The sequence below is a fragment of the Hakea prostrata genome, unplaced genomic scaffold (genome assembly GCF_041222555.1).
Source record: "Hakea prostrata isolate BN-2017 unplaced genomic scaffold, UWA_Hpros_2 contig_12, whole genome shotgun sequence".
NCBI lineage: Eukaryota > Viridiplantae > Streptophyta > Magnoliopsida > Proteales > Proteaceae > Hakea > Hakea prostrata.
In genome coordinates, this window is record NW_028291131.1 from 139,673 (window position 1) to 156,899 (window position 17,227).

A 17,227-nucleotide genomic window follows, 5' to 3' on the forward strand; every position below is an offset into this window, starting at 1 on the left:
GTTGTAGGGGATAATCAATAAGCATGTTTGGAGTATAATCAACCACTACCTCATCAATAAAGTTAATCGCAAAGCACTTTTCATCCCTATTTGAGCTTAAGGATGCATTGAAGATGTTGACTCTAAGTTTCTTATTGCCAAATGATATGTCCATGACACCCGATCTACAATTGATGCAACCATTCGCAATGGCTAAAAAGGGCCGTCCAAGAATGACAGGTGGTAACTTATTGGTAGTTGTATTGTCCATATCTAGGATCAAAAAATCAACAGGAAAATATAGATCCTCAACCTTTACCAAAACGTTTTCAAGTAGCCCACGGGGTCGTTTGATTGAGCGGTCTGCCAATTGTAGAATCACATCAGTGGATTTCAAATCTCCTAGACCAAACCTATCATAAACTGAACTGGGTAAAATATTCACACTGGCTCCCAAATCAAGCAATGCTTTACTTATTGATAAATCTCCAATGACACATGAAATTAAAGGTGTACCTGGATCTTTAAGTTTAGGGGGCAGTTGGTTGGAAATTACCGAGCTGACTTGTTCAGTTAGGTGCACAATTTTAGGTGTTTGAGTCTTCAACTTACGCTTTTGGGTGCACAAATCTTTTATAAACTTAGCATAAGCTGGGACTTGCTTGATAGCATCTAATAATGGGAGATTGATACGAACTTGTTGGAATAAATCAATCATCTCTTGCATCTTAGCATTCTTTCTAGAATCTGGAATTGAGGACTCAAGAGCTTCAGGGAAGGGGGCTTTGGGAGTGTAAGATTTAGGAGTAGGACCCTCTACAATCGGAATATGCAACCCCTTACAAGGAAATTGATGGGAAATACTCACAGGTGGTGTTTCTTTACTAGGCTTGTGTGCATCATTGCCAGTCTCATGGGTCAAATCAACCTCTTCTCGACTCTCAAGATCAATGGCCAATGGCTTAGGAGTAGGCAAAGGTGCATAATATTCCTTCCCACTGCGTGTCACAACCGAGACTGCTTGGACTTGTTCTTTCCTAGACCCAATTTGATGATTAGGGTTACCTATTGGTTGACTAGGTAACTGACCAACCTCCCTCCTACTGATGGCATCAGCTAGTTGACCAAGTTGAGTTTCCAATTTGTTAATGGACTGAGAATGGGAATGCAACAATTGAGTGTTTTGCTCTAATCCACTAAGTACTTTTAGTACCTTATCCTCAAATGATGAATTATGTAAGGGTTGTGAAGATGATGGTTGCTCATTCCTATAGGCATTTTTGTGCATATTAAATGGAGGTGGCCTATAAGGTATTTGATTAGAGGGATTGGGCATTGAGTTTCGCCATGAAAAATTGGGGTGGTTTCGCCATCCTGGGTTGTAGGCATTGGAATATAGATCATTACCCAATTTAGAGACTCCTTGGGCCAAATGTACATGCTCCTTAACAAACTCAGGGTATTGTGTAACCAAATAGCAGTCAGTGACATGATGGGATAGGCTAGAACATAAAGCACATGCTTCAATCTGATTAGGTGGAGAAGAACTTGTAGGAAGTGGAGATGGGGTTTGTTGTCCTAATGACAAGAGATAATCCAATTTCTTAGATAACAAGTCAACCTTAGCACTCATCTCAATGGTAGGATTGATCTCATAGAGACCGCTCCTCTTTGGTTGCCCAATGGATGGAATCTCAGTCCTAGCTGCTGAAGCATGGTGTTGGGAGTTTTCACTAAGGGTCTCAAAAAGTTCCCATGCCTCATTCTCATTCTTGTGCATGAAAGTCCCACCACAAGAAGAATCAATCATTTGCCTATGTCGGTCTCTAAGGCCATCATAAAAGCATTGAACCAGTTGCCATTTAGGAATAGCATGATGGGGGCACTTTCTAAGCAATTCTTTTAATCTTTCCCAGGCCTCATGAAATTGTTCTCCTTCTTGTTGGGAGAAACTCGTTATCGCTCTCCTAATGCTATTGGTAAACGACCAATGGGGAAGGACTTTTTAAGGAACTCCTGTTGCATTTCTGCCCAAGTAGAAATTTTAACATTGTCCAAAAACTGAAGCCAATGCTTAGCTTTATTTTAAGGGAGAATGGAAAAAGAAGTAACCTTAAAGCATCAATTGAGAGGTTTTGAATTTTAACCGTGGAAGACACCTCTAAAAACTCATCTAAGTGCTTATAAGGCTCTTCATTGGCATGTCCATAAAAAGATGGTAACATTTGAATCACACTAGATTTGATCTCATATTGAGCTACCTCTATATTAGGCAACTTAATACAAGAAACCGGAGTATATATCGTAGGAATGAAATGCTCACTCAAGGGCCTCATTGGATGCTCATAGTTTGCCATGGTTCTTTGCCTTCTAAGGTTGGCCAAAGTCTCTTCTAACTCTAAGTCAAGTGGAGTCAACTCAAGGTTTAGGGACCGACGACCATGCATACACACAGAAGAATAAAAAAAGAATAAGCTAAATAAGGAAAATTAAAAGAAAATAACTATAGCAAAAGGGAGAGTTTAGGACGTACCTGAAGCACAATCCACGTGATCTTTTGAACAAAAGTTACACATGTGGGATCTGAGGGATGAGGATTTTTAAAAATTAACCTAAACAACCCAATCTAATGCAAATATTACGATTGAAAAGTCTTAAATACAATTATATCTAAGAAAGAAAAGATAACAACCTAAACTAATTATCGAATCGCTACTCTTGCAGTTACCTACCAAACAAAAGAAAAAGAGATAAGTTAAATAAGCAAAGAAAAATTAAAAATTAAAAACACTAAAGTTACTCTAAAAATTATGCCTAATCAATCCTAGCAACTGTGCTTTGGTTCCCCAGCAACGGCGCCAAAATTTGATCGTGTCGCTAACCAATCAAAAATAAAATCCTATACTAATCTAGCAAGCAGAAAGTACGGGGTCGAACTATGGGGAACTAAAAGGCTAAGTTACTAAGATTGAATTTAACAAAACTAAATTTAAACTAAATCTATTAATTAATGCAAAAACTTAAACTATGAATATGTGAAGATCTTTGGGATTTCGAATCCCCAATGCTTTTGCCTAACCGATATAACTCTACACTTCAAAGCAAATTAGGGATGGTCTTCCTAGGTATGCCCTATCTTCACAAGACTATCGTCCTTCACGGAAGCTTGGCACGCTTAGTTCGCTGAGCTATAGAACATCTTTGGCAAAACTCAAACACAATCAACTAGAAGATATAGAACAATCAAATTAATGGAATAAGCATGGTTCATCTACATCCCAAAGAAAAGGAACTAGCTACTCATTATCACAAAGTTCATAAGAAAAATAAAGATGAAACATAGGGGTGAGAGAGAGAGATGTGGTCTTTTTCTTCAGCAATGAGAGATGAGAGCCGCATTCGCCGTCTTCTTTTCTGTGGTTGGCTTCTCTTTTATGTCTCCCGCACACAATGAATCCCCTCTCTTTATCCTTCTATTTGACCTTTATTCTTTAGGATTTTGGAAAAACTCAAAACTGAAAAGTTGTAGATATTTTTAATATCGTTCCATAGCATCTTGAATCACCGAAATCCAAGCTCATACGAGAGAGATATGCCCAAAATACTGAAGGTAGGTGTGTTTACCCGATTTTCAAATTTATTACCAATTTTGTTCCTTAGACCTCCACCTGTTTCCAATTTTGCTAAGATCTCACTTTTCATGATTTCTTGGGCAGCAAGATTGAATGTCATGATTTAAAATCCACCAATATCTAATATATTTGCCAACTTTACTACATATTATCTCTAATATCCAAAATCACCTTATTGCTGAAAAATACACAAAAATACTCAATTAGCTCTCTTTAATTAAATAAGTATGGGAAATTAAATCAAATAAATAATGATAAATGCATGCTTATCAGCAACCATATCCCTAAAGATTGCTACCAAGATGATGGAGATTTCATTGTTGACCTCAAGTCCCTTAGAAAGAGGAGGAATAAAAGCAAAAAGAAAAAAATAGACTCACCTCTAGTCTTGCTTTTTAGTTCTGTTCTTTGTTCAGAGTTATGTAAGGTTTCTGCCAATTTGAGCTTCTATTGTTTGGGCTTAGCTCTGACCTTCTCTTGCTTGTTTTCCTTCGTTCCGCCCTCATCCTATCTTTGATAATGAATTCTTTATTCATCTCCAAAAAGCCATGACAAATTTGTGTGACTTCAACCTTTTTGGCCAAGTCATATATCTAAACCTTCTTTGTTTCATACCTTTACACCTAGGATTATAGGAAAGAAGCAACAAAAAAAAATTCTTATTTAGATAGCTGAACGAACGTTGCTCAATTATTATTTTTTAATCATCAATTGAGATGGGCCAATGCCTCCAAGAAATACTGACACTTCGCTTAAGAGGTTTTGTCCAAGCCTATTTGGCATTCTTTTTTTCAGCACTGAACTTGGGTATTTCGAAATGAGAACATAATTCCAAGAAGCCATAGGTCAATTTGTTGCCCCACTGTCATCTTTCTAGGCCTGGTCTAGAGGCACATAGGCTATCTTGGCCCATGGGTAGCTTCATCACACATAGTAACATGGTTCAGAATGTTTTCTTGGTAAAGTCTTGGTCTGGTCCTATTACAGTAGGAAGTGATTCAATATCAAATTACAAGGCACAACTAATGCAGAACTTTCATACATACTAGTGATTTCAGAGGACTTTGGTACTAGCATTGCTTGAATAGGCCAAAACCCAAAGTTAAATTCCTACAATACAACACTAAGCTTTTGATGTGAAAAACACTTGTTCATATGAACAAGCCATTATGGCTATAGGCTTGATATTCTAATTAGTTTGTAGGAAGATTGAGAGACATCCACTGCGAAATTGTAGACTTGCAAACTAACTCGGTACTTCTTCATGATCACTTACTTTATGTGTATGATAAAGCCAAATACCTATAATATACATTTTGTAAAACCCCTTCAATCAATTTTGACCACCTAGTCCTAGTGTAACTTAAGTTATACACAAAATACTTAGGTCACATTGATCCCTCTAACTCCAACTTGATGCCAATCTCTACATTTGTCTCATCCATTGGAACAAATAAAGGCTTTAAACTAATATTTGACGTATAGATGGAACTCAGTTGTAATGGGTAAATATGTGGGTGTAATTCTCTTATTGCACAATGCTAGATATATATGGCTACCTTGAGGTTTCAATGATTGAAGAGCATATATAATCTTATATCCAAAAGTTGGGCCTTCTTTCTGATATAAGCTTGATGAATTATTTATTGACCATGTATGCTAGTTGTGGATCCATGGATAAGGCATACAAAGTCTTGAAAAGGATCCCTTTGGCTGACTCTGTTTTATAGAATTCAATTGTTTGTGGTTACTAGCAAATTCATGGATAAGGCATACAAAGTCTTGAAAGGGATCCCTTTAGCTGACTCTATTTCATGGAATTCAATTGTTTATGGTTATGCACAGAATGGCTTCAATGAAGAATCTATCAGATTCTACATGTTAATGAACAAGAATTTCTTAGGACCTAATCACATGATGTTCATGAGTTAATGAACAAGATTGGCTTAGGACCTAACCACAAGATGGCTTCAATGAAGAATCAATTAGATTTTCCACAAGATTGTATTGTTGACTTTGTAAATTAATCCATTAAAGATCAATGAATAAACAGCCAATAGATTTATATAGAAGACCAAAACCTGTGGTATCTTGAGGACTCAACATAGTAACAACCCTCACATCATAAGATTGAAAATCCAAACACCATTGAGAAAAAAGCTAAAAGCAGCATGTGCAGATTACATAAATTAAATAAACTCTGATAAACTGATACACTTAATCGATTCAAATTAATTACAATGCAAAAACACCAAATATTAAAGACAAACAAAGCAAAAAGCGAAGAAATCTAAAGAACAAACTCGAATAAACTGCGGTTCTAGAATCGGTTAAAAAATATACTCGGTTTTCACAACAAAGCTACTCCTTAAGGAAAACTAAAGAAAAGAGACTCACCCAAGCCCAAATGATGGCCCATTTAGCTGAAAGATTAAGTGATTTTACAACAAGGTAAGGAACGCAACTTGCTAGCTTTGCTTCACTAACGATTTGGCCTAATGGTTTGGATCTCAAATGGAACAAGAAATCCAAATGGTCCTTGGACTAAATTAAAAATCAATATTGAAATAGTTATTTTTATTTTTTCTTCAACTCCAAATCCTAGTTTCTCAAACACAAAACTACAAAAGATAGAGGATGAATTCACTCCAAATGAAGATCCAATGCCATAAGTTAAACTGCCCATTAGCTCTTGATGCAAACCACCCTCCACCCTCAAAAAAGGGATAAAGAATTTATATTTTCTATCATGTGTGCAAACCAACCTCACAATTTTCACCCAATGAAATTGAATTTGTAAGAGTTAAGAGTTATCAAATTTAAGACTGTTTAAAAGTTTTAAAATATATAAAACTAAATGAAATTTAAAAATTAAAAAGTTAACGCATTAAAGATTAAGACTTGAAGTGTTTAAAGTTGTTCAATTCAAGAATTTTCAAATTTTAAAATAATAAAACGTAAATGAAATTGAAAATTAAAAAGTCGGCTAAAACTTAAAACTTAAACACCGCCCTAAGACTTCATCGTGTCAACCACTCAAACTCTCAACTACTCAAACCCTTAGGGTTTCTCCAACGAGCTTCTCAAATACGGAAATGGCTCCATGGATCCATTGAAACCACCTTACATTTAAACAATACAAAAAAAATGCTTTTAATTACATTTAAGATTTTAATTTTATTTATGCCTAAAAGACTTCCGGCCATGTACGAACGCCACTTCGGTTCGATGGCCGGCAATTCTCAACACCATCAACGTCCGTCTCGACGCTCGCAGGAGTCCTCCTCCGCCACGCCCGAATAAAAACCCATCTTCAAGGATTCCTCTCTCGCTCCATCCTCCTCAAAGCCGTCTCGGACTATTTCAACCAGCCGCCGCACGTTCCGGTCCGATTTTAATGGTGGCGGAGCGAGTGTTGAAAATTGACACCCCAATACGAAACCAAGGTATGTAAAAACGTATAAAAGTTTAAAAACATATAAATGGTATACGAACCGCTGAACCGCTCGATTTGGTCGACCAACCCAATGAACCGCACATTAAACATTATATTTGAATTTTTTAATGTTAAAAAAGAGCAACGGTCACGATCTTGCCTGACAATATCGGACGGCTCGCATGGTCGTCCTACGCATTAAATGTGCTGACTCAAGCAAAATCGGAGTCTTGAGACTCCCACTCGGTAACTGCCCATGATGAAGTGTTGAACAACGCGACTACTTGCGATGTATACATATAGAAAGGGACATAGTTTCACATTAAATAACGAAAATGCCCTCCCTTAAAACCCCTAGGCTAAAACCCATCTTTCCGCGAGGCCAGTGACATCAGTTTCCGTTCTCTCGATTTCGCTTCCTCACCGTGACCAATCTTCGAAGAAGGAATCTCTCCATTTCATCGGGTAACTTCTCCTTCTCCTTCGCTGCACTTCAAATGTAGGGCTTAGTACTTCTCCCTCCTTTGTCTTTGACCCTGAATCTCGCTTGACATGGAGATGAAATCCGAAGATAGAAGTGGGAGTTTGATGAGTTGTGATTTTGATTTGTTAACCCGTCGTTTTTTTAAAAAATTTTGGATTGAAGCAAAATTTCTCCTCTGTTCTCCTGCAATCCCCTTGTTGGACTTCTATTTCTGTTTTAATTCTGCCTTTTCCCATAGGATATCCATATCTGTTCGGAGACAATGCTGTCCGGTGTGCTGGAACGTTTTGCATCTAAAACAAGTTGTTATCCATAGTACATCATTCCGTATTTCTAGGGGACCTCAAGAAAATGGCTAGCTTGTAAATGCGCATTGATTGATTAGATTTCATCGCCCTTTGGTGTTAGGAGTGACTCTCGGTACAAAGGTCGGAGGGATTACTGCTCCACTTATCTGATTCATATTAGGAGTTATAATTGAAATGATTTTCTTGTTTCGTATTTCTAAATTAATGTTCTCCGTGACTGAGAAACCTACCATTGAGTTTCTAATCAATTATGTCTTGAACTTTTGCTTTTGTTTAATCTATCTTTGTGTGATTAACTTGGAGCTGCTTTACTTGTTTATGCTTCAGATTTATCTAATTGGACTTGGATTTAACTTATCTATTCTATTATTTTTAAGCGAATTAAGTAGTCTCTCTTTTGTTCAAATTATAGGTTCCCTTATATTATCACACCCACTAAACAGTGAACATATGACCTGTCTCTGAATAATACCCATGTTTTACCCCCTCCCCCCGACCATTAAATAAAAACCCTTGTTAAGCAGACTTATATTTTTCTTTGCAAATCCATATTTTCTAATTACGTTCTGGCCTGCTGCAGATAATGGGTCTATGTGATGATGGCATTTCTACTTGACTACTCCATAGAGCAAGTGGGAGCTCATTGAACTCCTTTGAACATTTGAAAATATTTCCTGATTAACTTACTTTTCTCTCTCCGTGGTATCCATTTTCATTCACTATTTTGATCTTGTAAAGTATTATCTCTGGTGGAAGTTTAAAGATGAACCGACTTAGAAATGCAATGAGATTTAACACTTTACTATGCAATGGAAAAATAAAGCAAGGCCTTCCAGCAACGAGATTCTTTTCTATGGGTACCGAAGAGCCCTCAAGCAAAGGTATTGTGAACCTAATCATTGGAACAAGGTTTAGAACTGAAGATGCAATTTATATTCGATTCTTTTATATTTCATTTATGAAAATCAGAATCCTTGATGTTGTCAAAACATCTCTGGCTGTTGTGTTGAATCAAAAAATTTTCTGTGAAGCCTGCTCTTATGGAACTTCCATTTTTGGGTTATCAGTTTGGAATTATTCACAACTGTCCTGTGGAATTGTGTTTTCGTGGGTTTATTATCTTTTTTGTTTCTTGTGCCACAAGGTTGGACTGTCTCACCCGTAGGAATTATGGACACAATACTTGCTTCTGCCATTTGGAAGGCTGATGTGGTGTTGCCAATCATTAGATATCTAGGGACTGACTTAGATTGGCCACGTATCAAATTTTAGACTCATTTAGTCATCAGCACTTTAGACTCATTTGATCATTAACATTTTCATGTATTGGCATACCATCCCATGAACCATGTTGGTAGTCCATAGACCATGTTGAATTCCTAGATTATTTTTGGTTTAATTTGCCAAATGATCAATTTCATTTTGGTCTTTGGCTTGACTTGTGATCAGGAGACCTTGGGGTCTACTTGTCAATAAGATTTCAGCCCCATCCAGCTTGCCGTGTAGCAGAACTGGATGGCTGGTATGCCTGCCAATTGTTTGATTTTAAGGCTTTTTATATTGTTGTTGGTTGCTGTAGAAGCAAATAAGTATCTGTTGGGGCTACAGAGGACAAAGCGATCAGATTTTATGGGTTGCTTTCAGAGGATGAGATGTTGCCCAGAGTATTCGAGTCTTACCATGGCTCATAGCATCAGAGAACCTACTCACCCTGGTAAGCCTCATCATCAGTTGGGTAGAAGCCAAGTTTGGTATAACATTGCTTTGATTAATCCTGGTATTTGATCTAAGTGGCATGATGATGGTTAAGAGTTTATTTAAGAAAATCAATTTTTGCTTCCAAAGGTGTTCTTTGACATCTCATAACAGCAGCTGCCTTCAGTATCTATGTTTTGCAGAAACCCCATGCCAAGGCTACTGAGTAAGGGAATGGAGTGGCCTGGCTTTCTTGTCAGACATGCTACGACAGTGGGTGAATCTAAGGAGTCTATTTCAGAAGTCGATTTTACTTCTAGTCCTGACATGGCTCCCCGCATCAAATTTAAAAGGCTCGATAAAACAGCAAAGCACATAATGCAGGCATGCCATGTTTTCACCATATTTTGTTGAAATGAAGTCCTTCATTTGCTTCCACACAATCCCAAACCAACCCAAAAAAAAAAAAAGAAAAAGGAAAGCACCCCTCACACGCATTAAAAAAAAATGTATCATTCCTTCCTTTTAATCTTTAATAATTAATACTAGGTTCCTGCCTTGTAGATTTTGGATAAAGAAGCAGTAGAGGAAGTGAGGTCACGGAGAGAGATACCTGACATAAGGCCTGGTTATATCATTCAGCTCAAAGTGGTATGAAATTATGAATTGTCTGGTTGAGTCATTTTTTATTCTTTTTTATTTTTTAAATATTAATCCTTATTTGAGCAGGAAGTTCCTGAGAACAAGCGGCGATCATCAATGCTGAAAGGCATTGTCATAGCACGGCGCAATGCTGGTCTGAATTCAACATTCAGATTGAGGAGGCTTGTGGCAGGGGTCGGGGTGGAATCTGTTTTCCCTTTGTAAGTAAATATGTTATAATGTCCTTTCAAGTTCTTCTTTTTCAGCACCTTGTTCTCTGCCCAATTTACTGCATGTGTCTTGGGAATCACTGCATAAACAAATCTTGACTCTTTATGAAAATAGGTATTTTATATCTATTTGTACCAAATGAATCAATGTGATTGGTAAAATAATTTGTAAATATCGTTTTAAGTATATCGTAAACTAACTGAAAATTTATATCAAGTTAGATATAGAAGGGTTAAATGACTTGCGAAAAACTTCTTCCATAAAAGCATCATGTATTGAAAAACAGTAGAATGGCTAGGTCTGCAGCATAAGGAAGAAAGTCATTCAGAAATATTGTTCCTTTTGTTGATTCAATATTATACATCTTCTATAGCATCCCTCCGCATGCAAACAGCCTAGCAATTTTCTCTTTTCATTGCCCATTGCCCATCTTTTCCTGGAGTTTCTAGCAGCAGTGAGAATTGAAATAAAGAGACAGAAGAGAAGAGAGGAAGGGAAGAAATTCCACTTCAATTCTTTTCATTAATGAGTGCCTTTTTTTTTGGATTTTTTTTTTTTTGGGGGGGGGGGGGGGTCAGAGTCTCTTAGCTGGTAAAATGTGTGTGTGTGTGTGTCTATATAAAATAAAAAATAAATAAAAATAAAGTTAAGGCTACAATTCAGATCTTCCTTGACCAAATAGTTTTTTGAAGTATTCTAGGCCAACTTAGAAGGCTATAATAACTCATACTTGATTAGATATCTCTTTTTTAATGAAAGTTAATTAGGAGAATCCCCAGTTAACCACATACTTGTAATCGAAAGAAACCAAGGACCAACTAAAAGGGGTAATTACATGCTTTTGAAAGAGCCTAAGCTGACTCGCAACTAATCTCATATTCCCCCCCCCCTCCAAAAATAAATAAATAAATAAATAAATAAAAAAGAGATCCCAAACAAAGGATAAATTTTCATCTAACAAGATACTTCCTAATCACTTGCTAGTGGACCCCACTAACAAAGTCCCCTTTAAAGTACTATTTTTCTTCTACCTTTATGGACCTAAAATCTAGGTTTTATAATTAAACCAATTACAAAGTAAAACATTTAAAAAAAAAATTCTTGCTGAATATTGTAGAGCAAGACAATCTTTAGTGATAGATTGATGATTAGCTGTCTTGATTCAGTTATCCAGCACTTCTCTTGAATAAGATAGACATTATTAAGACTGTTGAATTTTGAAATTAAAAATCTATAGTGCAAGGAAAAAGAAATATCCATACATTTCTTTGCTTGGTTTGATCATGATTTTTATCCCCGCCAACATAATCTTCCGGAAGACTTGGCTTCCAATCAGACCATCAATCAATTTACCTTATATTTCTTTCATGATCTTGTCTTGAGGGTTGATAAAACCCTTATAATATCTTGGAAAATTAATACAAAGTTGCAAGAAATTAACAAGATAGTATTGGTTTAATTATGCCAGTCACCCCCACACCCAGAGGTGCCCCTCAGCCTATGGCTGCCCAAAATCACTCATAACACATTCGATACCTCTCCACTCAATTGTCCCTCTATTTATTACCTTCAACTAACCCTAATTCTCTCTCTCTCCTCCACATGGCCTCATCCTAGGGCCCTAACACTACCGGCCCCTCGAAAATCACCTTGTCCTCAAAGTTTTTCGAGGGGCCGGTAGTGTTAGGGCCCTAGGATGAGGCCATGTGGAGGAGAGAGAGAGAGAGAATTAGGGTAAGTTGAAGGTAATAAATAGAGGGACAATTGAGTGGAGAGGTATCGAATGTGTTATGAGTGATTTTGGGCAGCCGTAGGCTGAGGGGCACCTCTGGGTGTGGGGGTGACTGGCACCATTAAACCAGTACTATCTTGTTAATTTCTTGCAACTTTGTATTAATTTTCCAAGATATTACAAGGGTTTTATCAAGGGTCTTACTTGTTCATGCATGGACTGGAGGCATTCATCTGATTGTGTTGGGTTGACTGAGGCCAGGAATATTATATTGCTGAAGCCAAACTGAAATCTATTTTTCAAGTCTGACGGATCAATTTCTAGCAACAAGTTTCAACTCAAGGTAGTTGTTTGATAAATACATGGGCTGAAATATGATTGGCCATGAACTGGTGATTTTTGCCGACCAACTACCAGCCACACATGCACATTTAGTTCACATAGCTGAACATGATAGTATGGCTGTAAGGGGAATATGTGACAAAATTTATTATTTGGCTACTCGGTTTGATTTTAACTGGTTCCATTTTTTCAAGTTCCAGCCTAAGCATATGGATTTTGACATTCCAAAATGAAACCAAGGATTGCTACCTATTTGGTCCAACAATGCTCCTTGGGTTTTGCCATTAGCTAAATGACTTTATTTCCACCCCTTTTTTGGTACCCCTCGACAATTCATTCAACCCTTCTACAGCTTGGGATTGAATGTTGAAGTTTGTGACAGTAATAGCAGCTTAGAAAACCAGAATACGCAGAGAAGAGGAGAGGTTTCATGAGAAACTCTCCCCCCTCAACCCAATTTATTAGTAGGCAGCAAAAACAATCTCCGTTTAGGAATAACTGGGTTACACAAAAATACTAACTAACGTTATACACAAAAATTGAAACTTAGTCTAGCGGTGTGAATGCTTGTCAACCAAGCTACAAGGGGTTGCTCTTCAACCAAGCAACCAAAAATAGAATCATAAGCCAAAATGGAAAGTTTGTCACAACGTTATTAACACAGGTAATGGTTTTTTAAACCCAAAACCAAGTTTGGGAAGAATTAATACATAGGAACAAGAGTTCCATTTCAATTTTTATATTTGACAGAATGGTCTGGTCAATGACTTCATTAAGTCAGATTATTTTTAAGGTTGGTAAAATGTTTATTGAACTTTTATGGTTTTCCTGTAACAAAATTTTGAAAATATAATAGGGTTTATGTTTGCGGGCTGTGATGGATCTCTACTTCATAACCCAGCACTGAGTAGAGGGGGGGATCAAGTTTTACAACATATTCTCGTGTCTGGCAAACCATTTGTGCCAGCAGTTCCTGTCTCAGTGAGCCTGTTCTGTAGGTTAGGATACATTTGGCCTGTTGATGATGAGGGTGTATTGATGTTGGAAAAAACGTGAACATAAAGACACCAAAGTGTTGTTTCACATGAACAGTGTCACAGCCCTTTACTAGAAGATCCTGGGGGCCAAAGACCAGTTCATGGGAAGACTTTTTATCTTTGAAGCAAATCTCAGTTTCCTAGAAATCCAAGACAAGATGGTCATGTAGTCCAAAAAATACCAGGTTCCATCAAGTTCCAACTGATTTCAACAGGTTTCACTGATACTTCAGAAATTTCAATAGTTTTGACGAATGAGCACCAACATTTTGACTAATTTTAACTAGTTTCAACCAAACCAGTTTCGGTATTTCAATGGTTTTTACCTTTTTTGGCCAGCCCATCACATGTCAAATTCTACCCAAAAAATACTTGGTTTCAACCTGTTTCAACCAAATTTGGTGTCTTGCTGTCAAAATCTTTGTCAGAAGCAATATCTTCATCCTTGGTTTCAACCAGCCCATCTATGCATATTTACTTTTTCTTTTTAGAAAAATTTAGTTTAGGAAAGTTTTCATAAACTAGGAGTAGTTTGTAATATATGAAAGCATAATAAGGGAGACTGTGATGCATGCGAGCTATCCTCGTTCTCCCTTTTCCCTTCTCCTTTTATTCTTCTTTTTTCTGAATCTCCTTTTGGTCCCGAGGCTGATTACAGGCACTAAAATCGCAACAAGTTTGATTTGACTCAGGAATCTGTGCCCAAGATTGTCAGAACGCAGTTTTCCTAAGGTACTGATTGCTGCCTTGTGATTTTGGTGGTGAAAAGAGAAGATATGAGAGAGTGATTCTGCTTCATTGGGTTGCACTACTGCCCATAACAGGTAGACCACCAATACTACTAAAAAGAAAAAGGGAAGGTGAATGAAGAAGCAAGAAAACAGAAAGAAGGGGACTGGGAATGTGGAAGTTGAGAGATAAATTCACTAGATAAGGAAAGAGGAAGAAATAAGGTAGCAGGAGAAACAACAGCCAAGGTGCCTAGCCTAGTTAGGCGCACATTCAAAACCAAAAATCTCAATATCTTATTCTAACCCATTGTCCCATTATACTACTCTAATAACCTCCATCCATTACTTGAATACAATTAATAAAAAAGGACCCAAACGTATTCTAAAAGAGAAATGTAGTAAACTAGGTAGCTGCCTCAAACCAAGAAACCAAACTTCTATGTTATTCTAATTTTCATTATTCTACTTTTCATGATATAAAGTGTGCATGATATGCTCTAAATGTCAAGGTCCGAGAAGGGTGGGAAGGTGGGGGGAAATTTAAACCTCTAAATGTCCTGCTGGACCAGTACTATAATTGGACTTGGGCTGGCCTATTGAAGTGCTGCTGCATTCATAGGTAGAGGATTCGATTTGGTTTGCTTAGTACTGGCTGCACTAGTTATGATAACGCTCGCTCTTTCTTTTGCACCAGATCCTCAATTTAAGCCCTATTGTTCTTCTCCTTTTTAGTTTTATATTGAAGAGAATGTACAGTGGAAGTTCTTTACTTTTAATTCTGACATGCAGGATTTGTTTAAAGAACTACAAGAGTACTTTTGATCTGTGAATATTATCTAAGCAGAAATATGTAATATCCATTGTGTTTTATGTTGTAGAGCTTGAGAAAACTAATTTATGGGCACAGATTCTGGATCTTGAAATGATCTTGAGAACAATATTACCTCTTGTTATACATATATAGAACCTAGATTCCAAATGAATAAATGCTGGGGACAGACTTCTGGTTGTTGAAATGATCTTGAAGAACAATATTACCTCTTGTTATATATGTAGAACCTAGATTTCAAATGAATAAATTCAAACTTGAAACGGATCTTTCCACTTCTCAAAGATTGAGGGCCCAAGGGATTGATCAAGGAAGATCTCTTGTTCTTATTAGGAGTTCATGATTTGTTCCGCATATGTGTGGTAAAAAGAATGATCTTTTACTTCAAGTATAATAAAATATGGCAAGTGTTTGACACACACACACATGTATGGTGGGGAATGGTGGGGGCAGGAACTAGGGTACATATTTCTTTGGGTGGTGGGGGCAGAAACTAGGTACATATTTAGGGGTGGTGGGGGCGGAAACTAGGTACATATTTCTTTGAGTCGATGGCATGAATGTTTAGGCCAAGAAATAAATGGGGTAAACTGTAGGATCACAGAGTAATTGTGCAATGCCATCTTTATCCAGTGGCCTTCTGGGTAGGCCACTCTGAACTTCAGGCGGTCTTCATACTATTATTAGTCGGTTTATTGTTTTCTCTCATCAGTTGTTATTCCTCTTCCTGTGACGACGTCGTCATCCTTGTAGATGCACTTGATTTTGTTTGTCACTAACTGCGAACCAATGGGTGATGACTGATGACAGATACTCTCCAAACATCAAGGAGATTAAAGTGCTGGACAAGAAGAAAGTGAGAAGGGCCAAACTCTACTACCTTAGGGACAAGATGAATGCCCTCAAGAAACATTAACTGTAGAGTACTTTATGATTGAAGTTATTGGGAGAGGAAAAGCAAAGTGACTGCTTCGATCATGTGTTTGAGCAAAGCAGGTTTTGTTGGGCAATGCGAGCACTTTTTGCCAGAAATATGATCTTCCTTGACATGATACTATAGTTGTTGTCCTGGTTATTTTTGCCATATTATTTTGACACAAAAATTTTTGTTACAATTTTATAGCAAACCTGATATACTCAAGAGTTTTCTACCTGTACTCGATTTATTGCATAAATTAAAAACTGTTGGATGGGTTTCTGTTATTTTGTTGGTGTGGAACTTGAGATTGGGATGTTAAATCAATAATTGAAGTATATTCCCCGTGAAGAGACTCCATACACAACCCTAATAGCGCTGCTACCCTAATGCATTTATAAAGGAATGTTTTTCTTGCTTGATTCACTGTTCAAGTAACATGTTGAATTTGTTATGGAGCTCTCTAAATTGTGGTTCAGCAACCCCTAAACGAAGAGATAGAGATTAACAGTTTCCTGTGTCGATGGTAAGCTTCAGGTGACAAAAAAGTATTATACAGAAAAGGCAACATCAAAGGCCATATCTAAACCATGTCCAGAAAAAGAGAGGAAGGGGAAAACTAGACTGTATGTATGGTTAGCTTTTATGGTAAGGTTAAGGCTTCTTGTTCATATTTTTGACTGAATCAAGGCTTCAGAGTCTGCTTCAAAAAATCACTGGGGAGCCTGGTGATGTTTTAAGGCATTATAGGTTAATCTCTAACAATGTAGCTTACCAGTTGATTTTGCTCTTGCCAAACATGTATAAATTCCTTGGTTCTTTGTAGCCCCTTGCATAGGTTTAGAATACTACTCTCAGAAGTTCGAGCACTCGAAAGGATTGATAATTTTACCAACAGTGGCAACTAGGGGTGTAAAGAGACTGGATTCGGATCGGATAATGGTAATACCATATCCGCGTCCTATTATATTCGGACGAATTCAGATAATATCCTATCGGTTTTCGGATGGATTCAGTTGGATTCAGATGATAATCGAATTAGTTATTTTCTCAAGTAAATTCTTCTAAATGGGCATTAATAACATATCGAATACAAGTTTTCAACTACATGTTTACATCTTTACTTTTTATTTGTGAGGGCAGGTTTGAAATTTAAGAATTTAACAACTTTGGTAGTTATTTTAGTAAAAAGAGAAATTAGAAATATAGTCAAAATCACAGGTAAAAAATTTA

General features: G+C 37.1%; 1 protein-coding gene and 1 non-coding gene across 3 annotated transcripts; both read left to right on the forward strand.

Moving 5' to 3' along the window:
* The first annotated feature begins 1,847 nt into the window (after window positions 1–1,847).
* LOC148999366 (small nucleolar RNA R71) lies at window positions 1,848–1,954 on the forward strand. Its single transcript, XR_016170961.1, has one exon. It is a non-coding gene; the product is annotated as a small nucleolar RNA R71 (small nucleolar RNA).
* Window positions 1,955–7,422: 5,468 nt separating this feature from the next.
* Window positions 7,423–16,519, forward strand: LOC148999367 (large ribosomal subunit protein bL19cz-like). Of its 2 annotated transcripts, XM_089141214.1 has the most exons (7): window positions 7,423–7,512; window positions 8,420–8,720; window positions 9,419–9,553; window positions 9,722–9,918; window positions 10,099–10,185; window positions 10,264–10,397; window positions 15,889–16,519. In XM_089141214.1, the coding sequence occupies exons 2-7, from the start codon at window positions 8,603–8,605 to the stop codon at window positions 15,992–15,994; spliced, it is 777 nt and encodes a 258-aa protein (XP_088997340.1). In that variant the 5' UTR covers window positions 7,423–7,512; window positions 8,420–8,602; the 3' UTR covers window positions 15,995–16,519. The 2 variants fall into 2 exon arrangements, with proteins under 2 accessions (XP_088997340.1, XP_088997341.1); XM_089141215.1 differs by lacking the exon at window positions 9,419–9,553.
* The last annotated feature ends 708 nt before the right edge of the window (window positions 16,520–17,227 follow it).

Coding starts and splice junctions, on each gene's coding strand:
- LOC148999367 (XM_089141214.1), top strand. CDS start 8,603: ATGAACCGACTTAGAAATGCAATGAGATTTAACACTTTACTATGCAAT. Junction 9,919..10,098: donor CAGCAAAGCACATAATGCAG/GCATGCCATGTT, acceptor CCTGCCTTGTAG/ATTTTGGATAAAGAAGCAGT. Junction 10,398..15,888: donor GTGGAATCTGTTTTCCCTTT/GTAAGTAAATAT, acceptor GACTGATGACAG/ATACTCTCCAAACATCAAGG.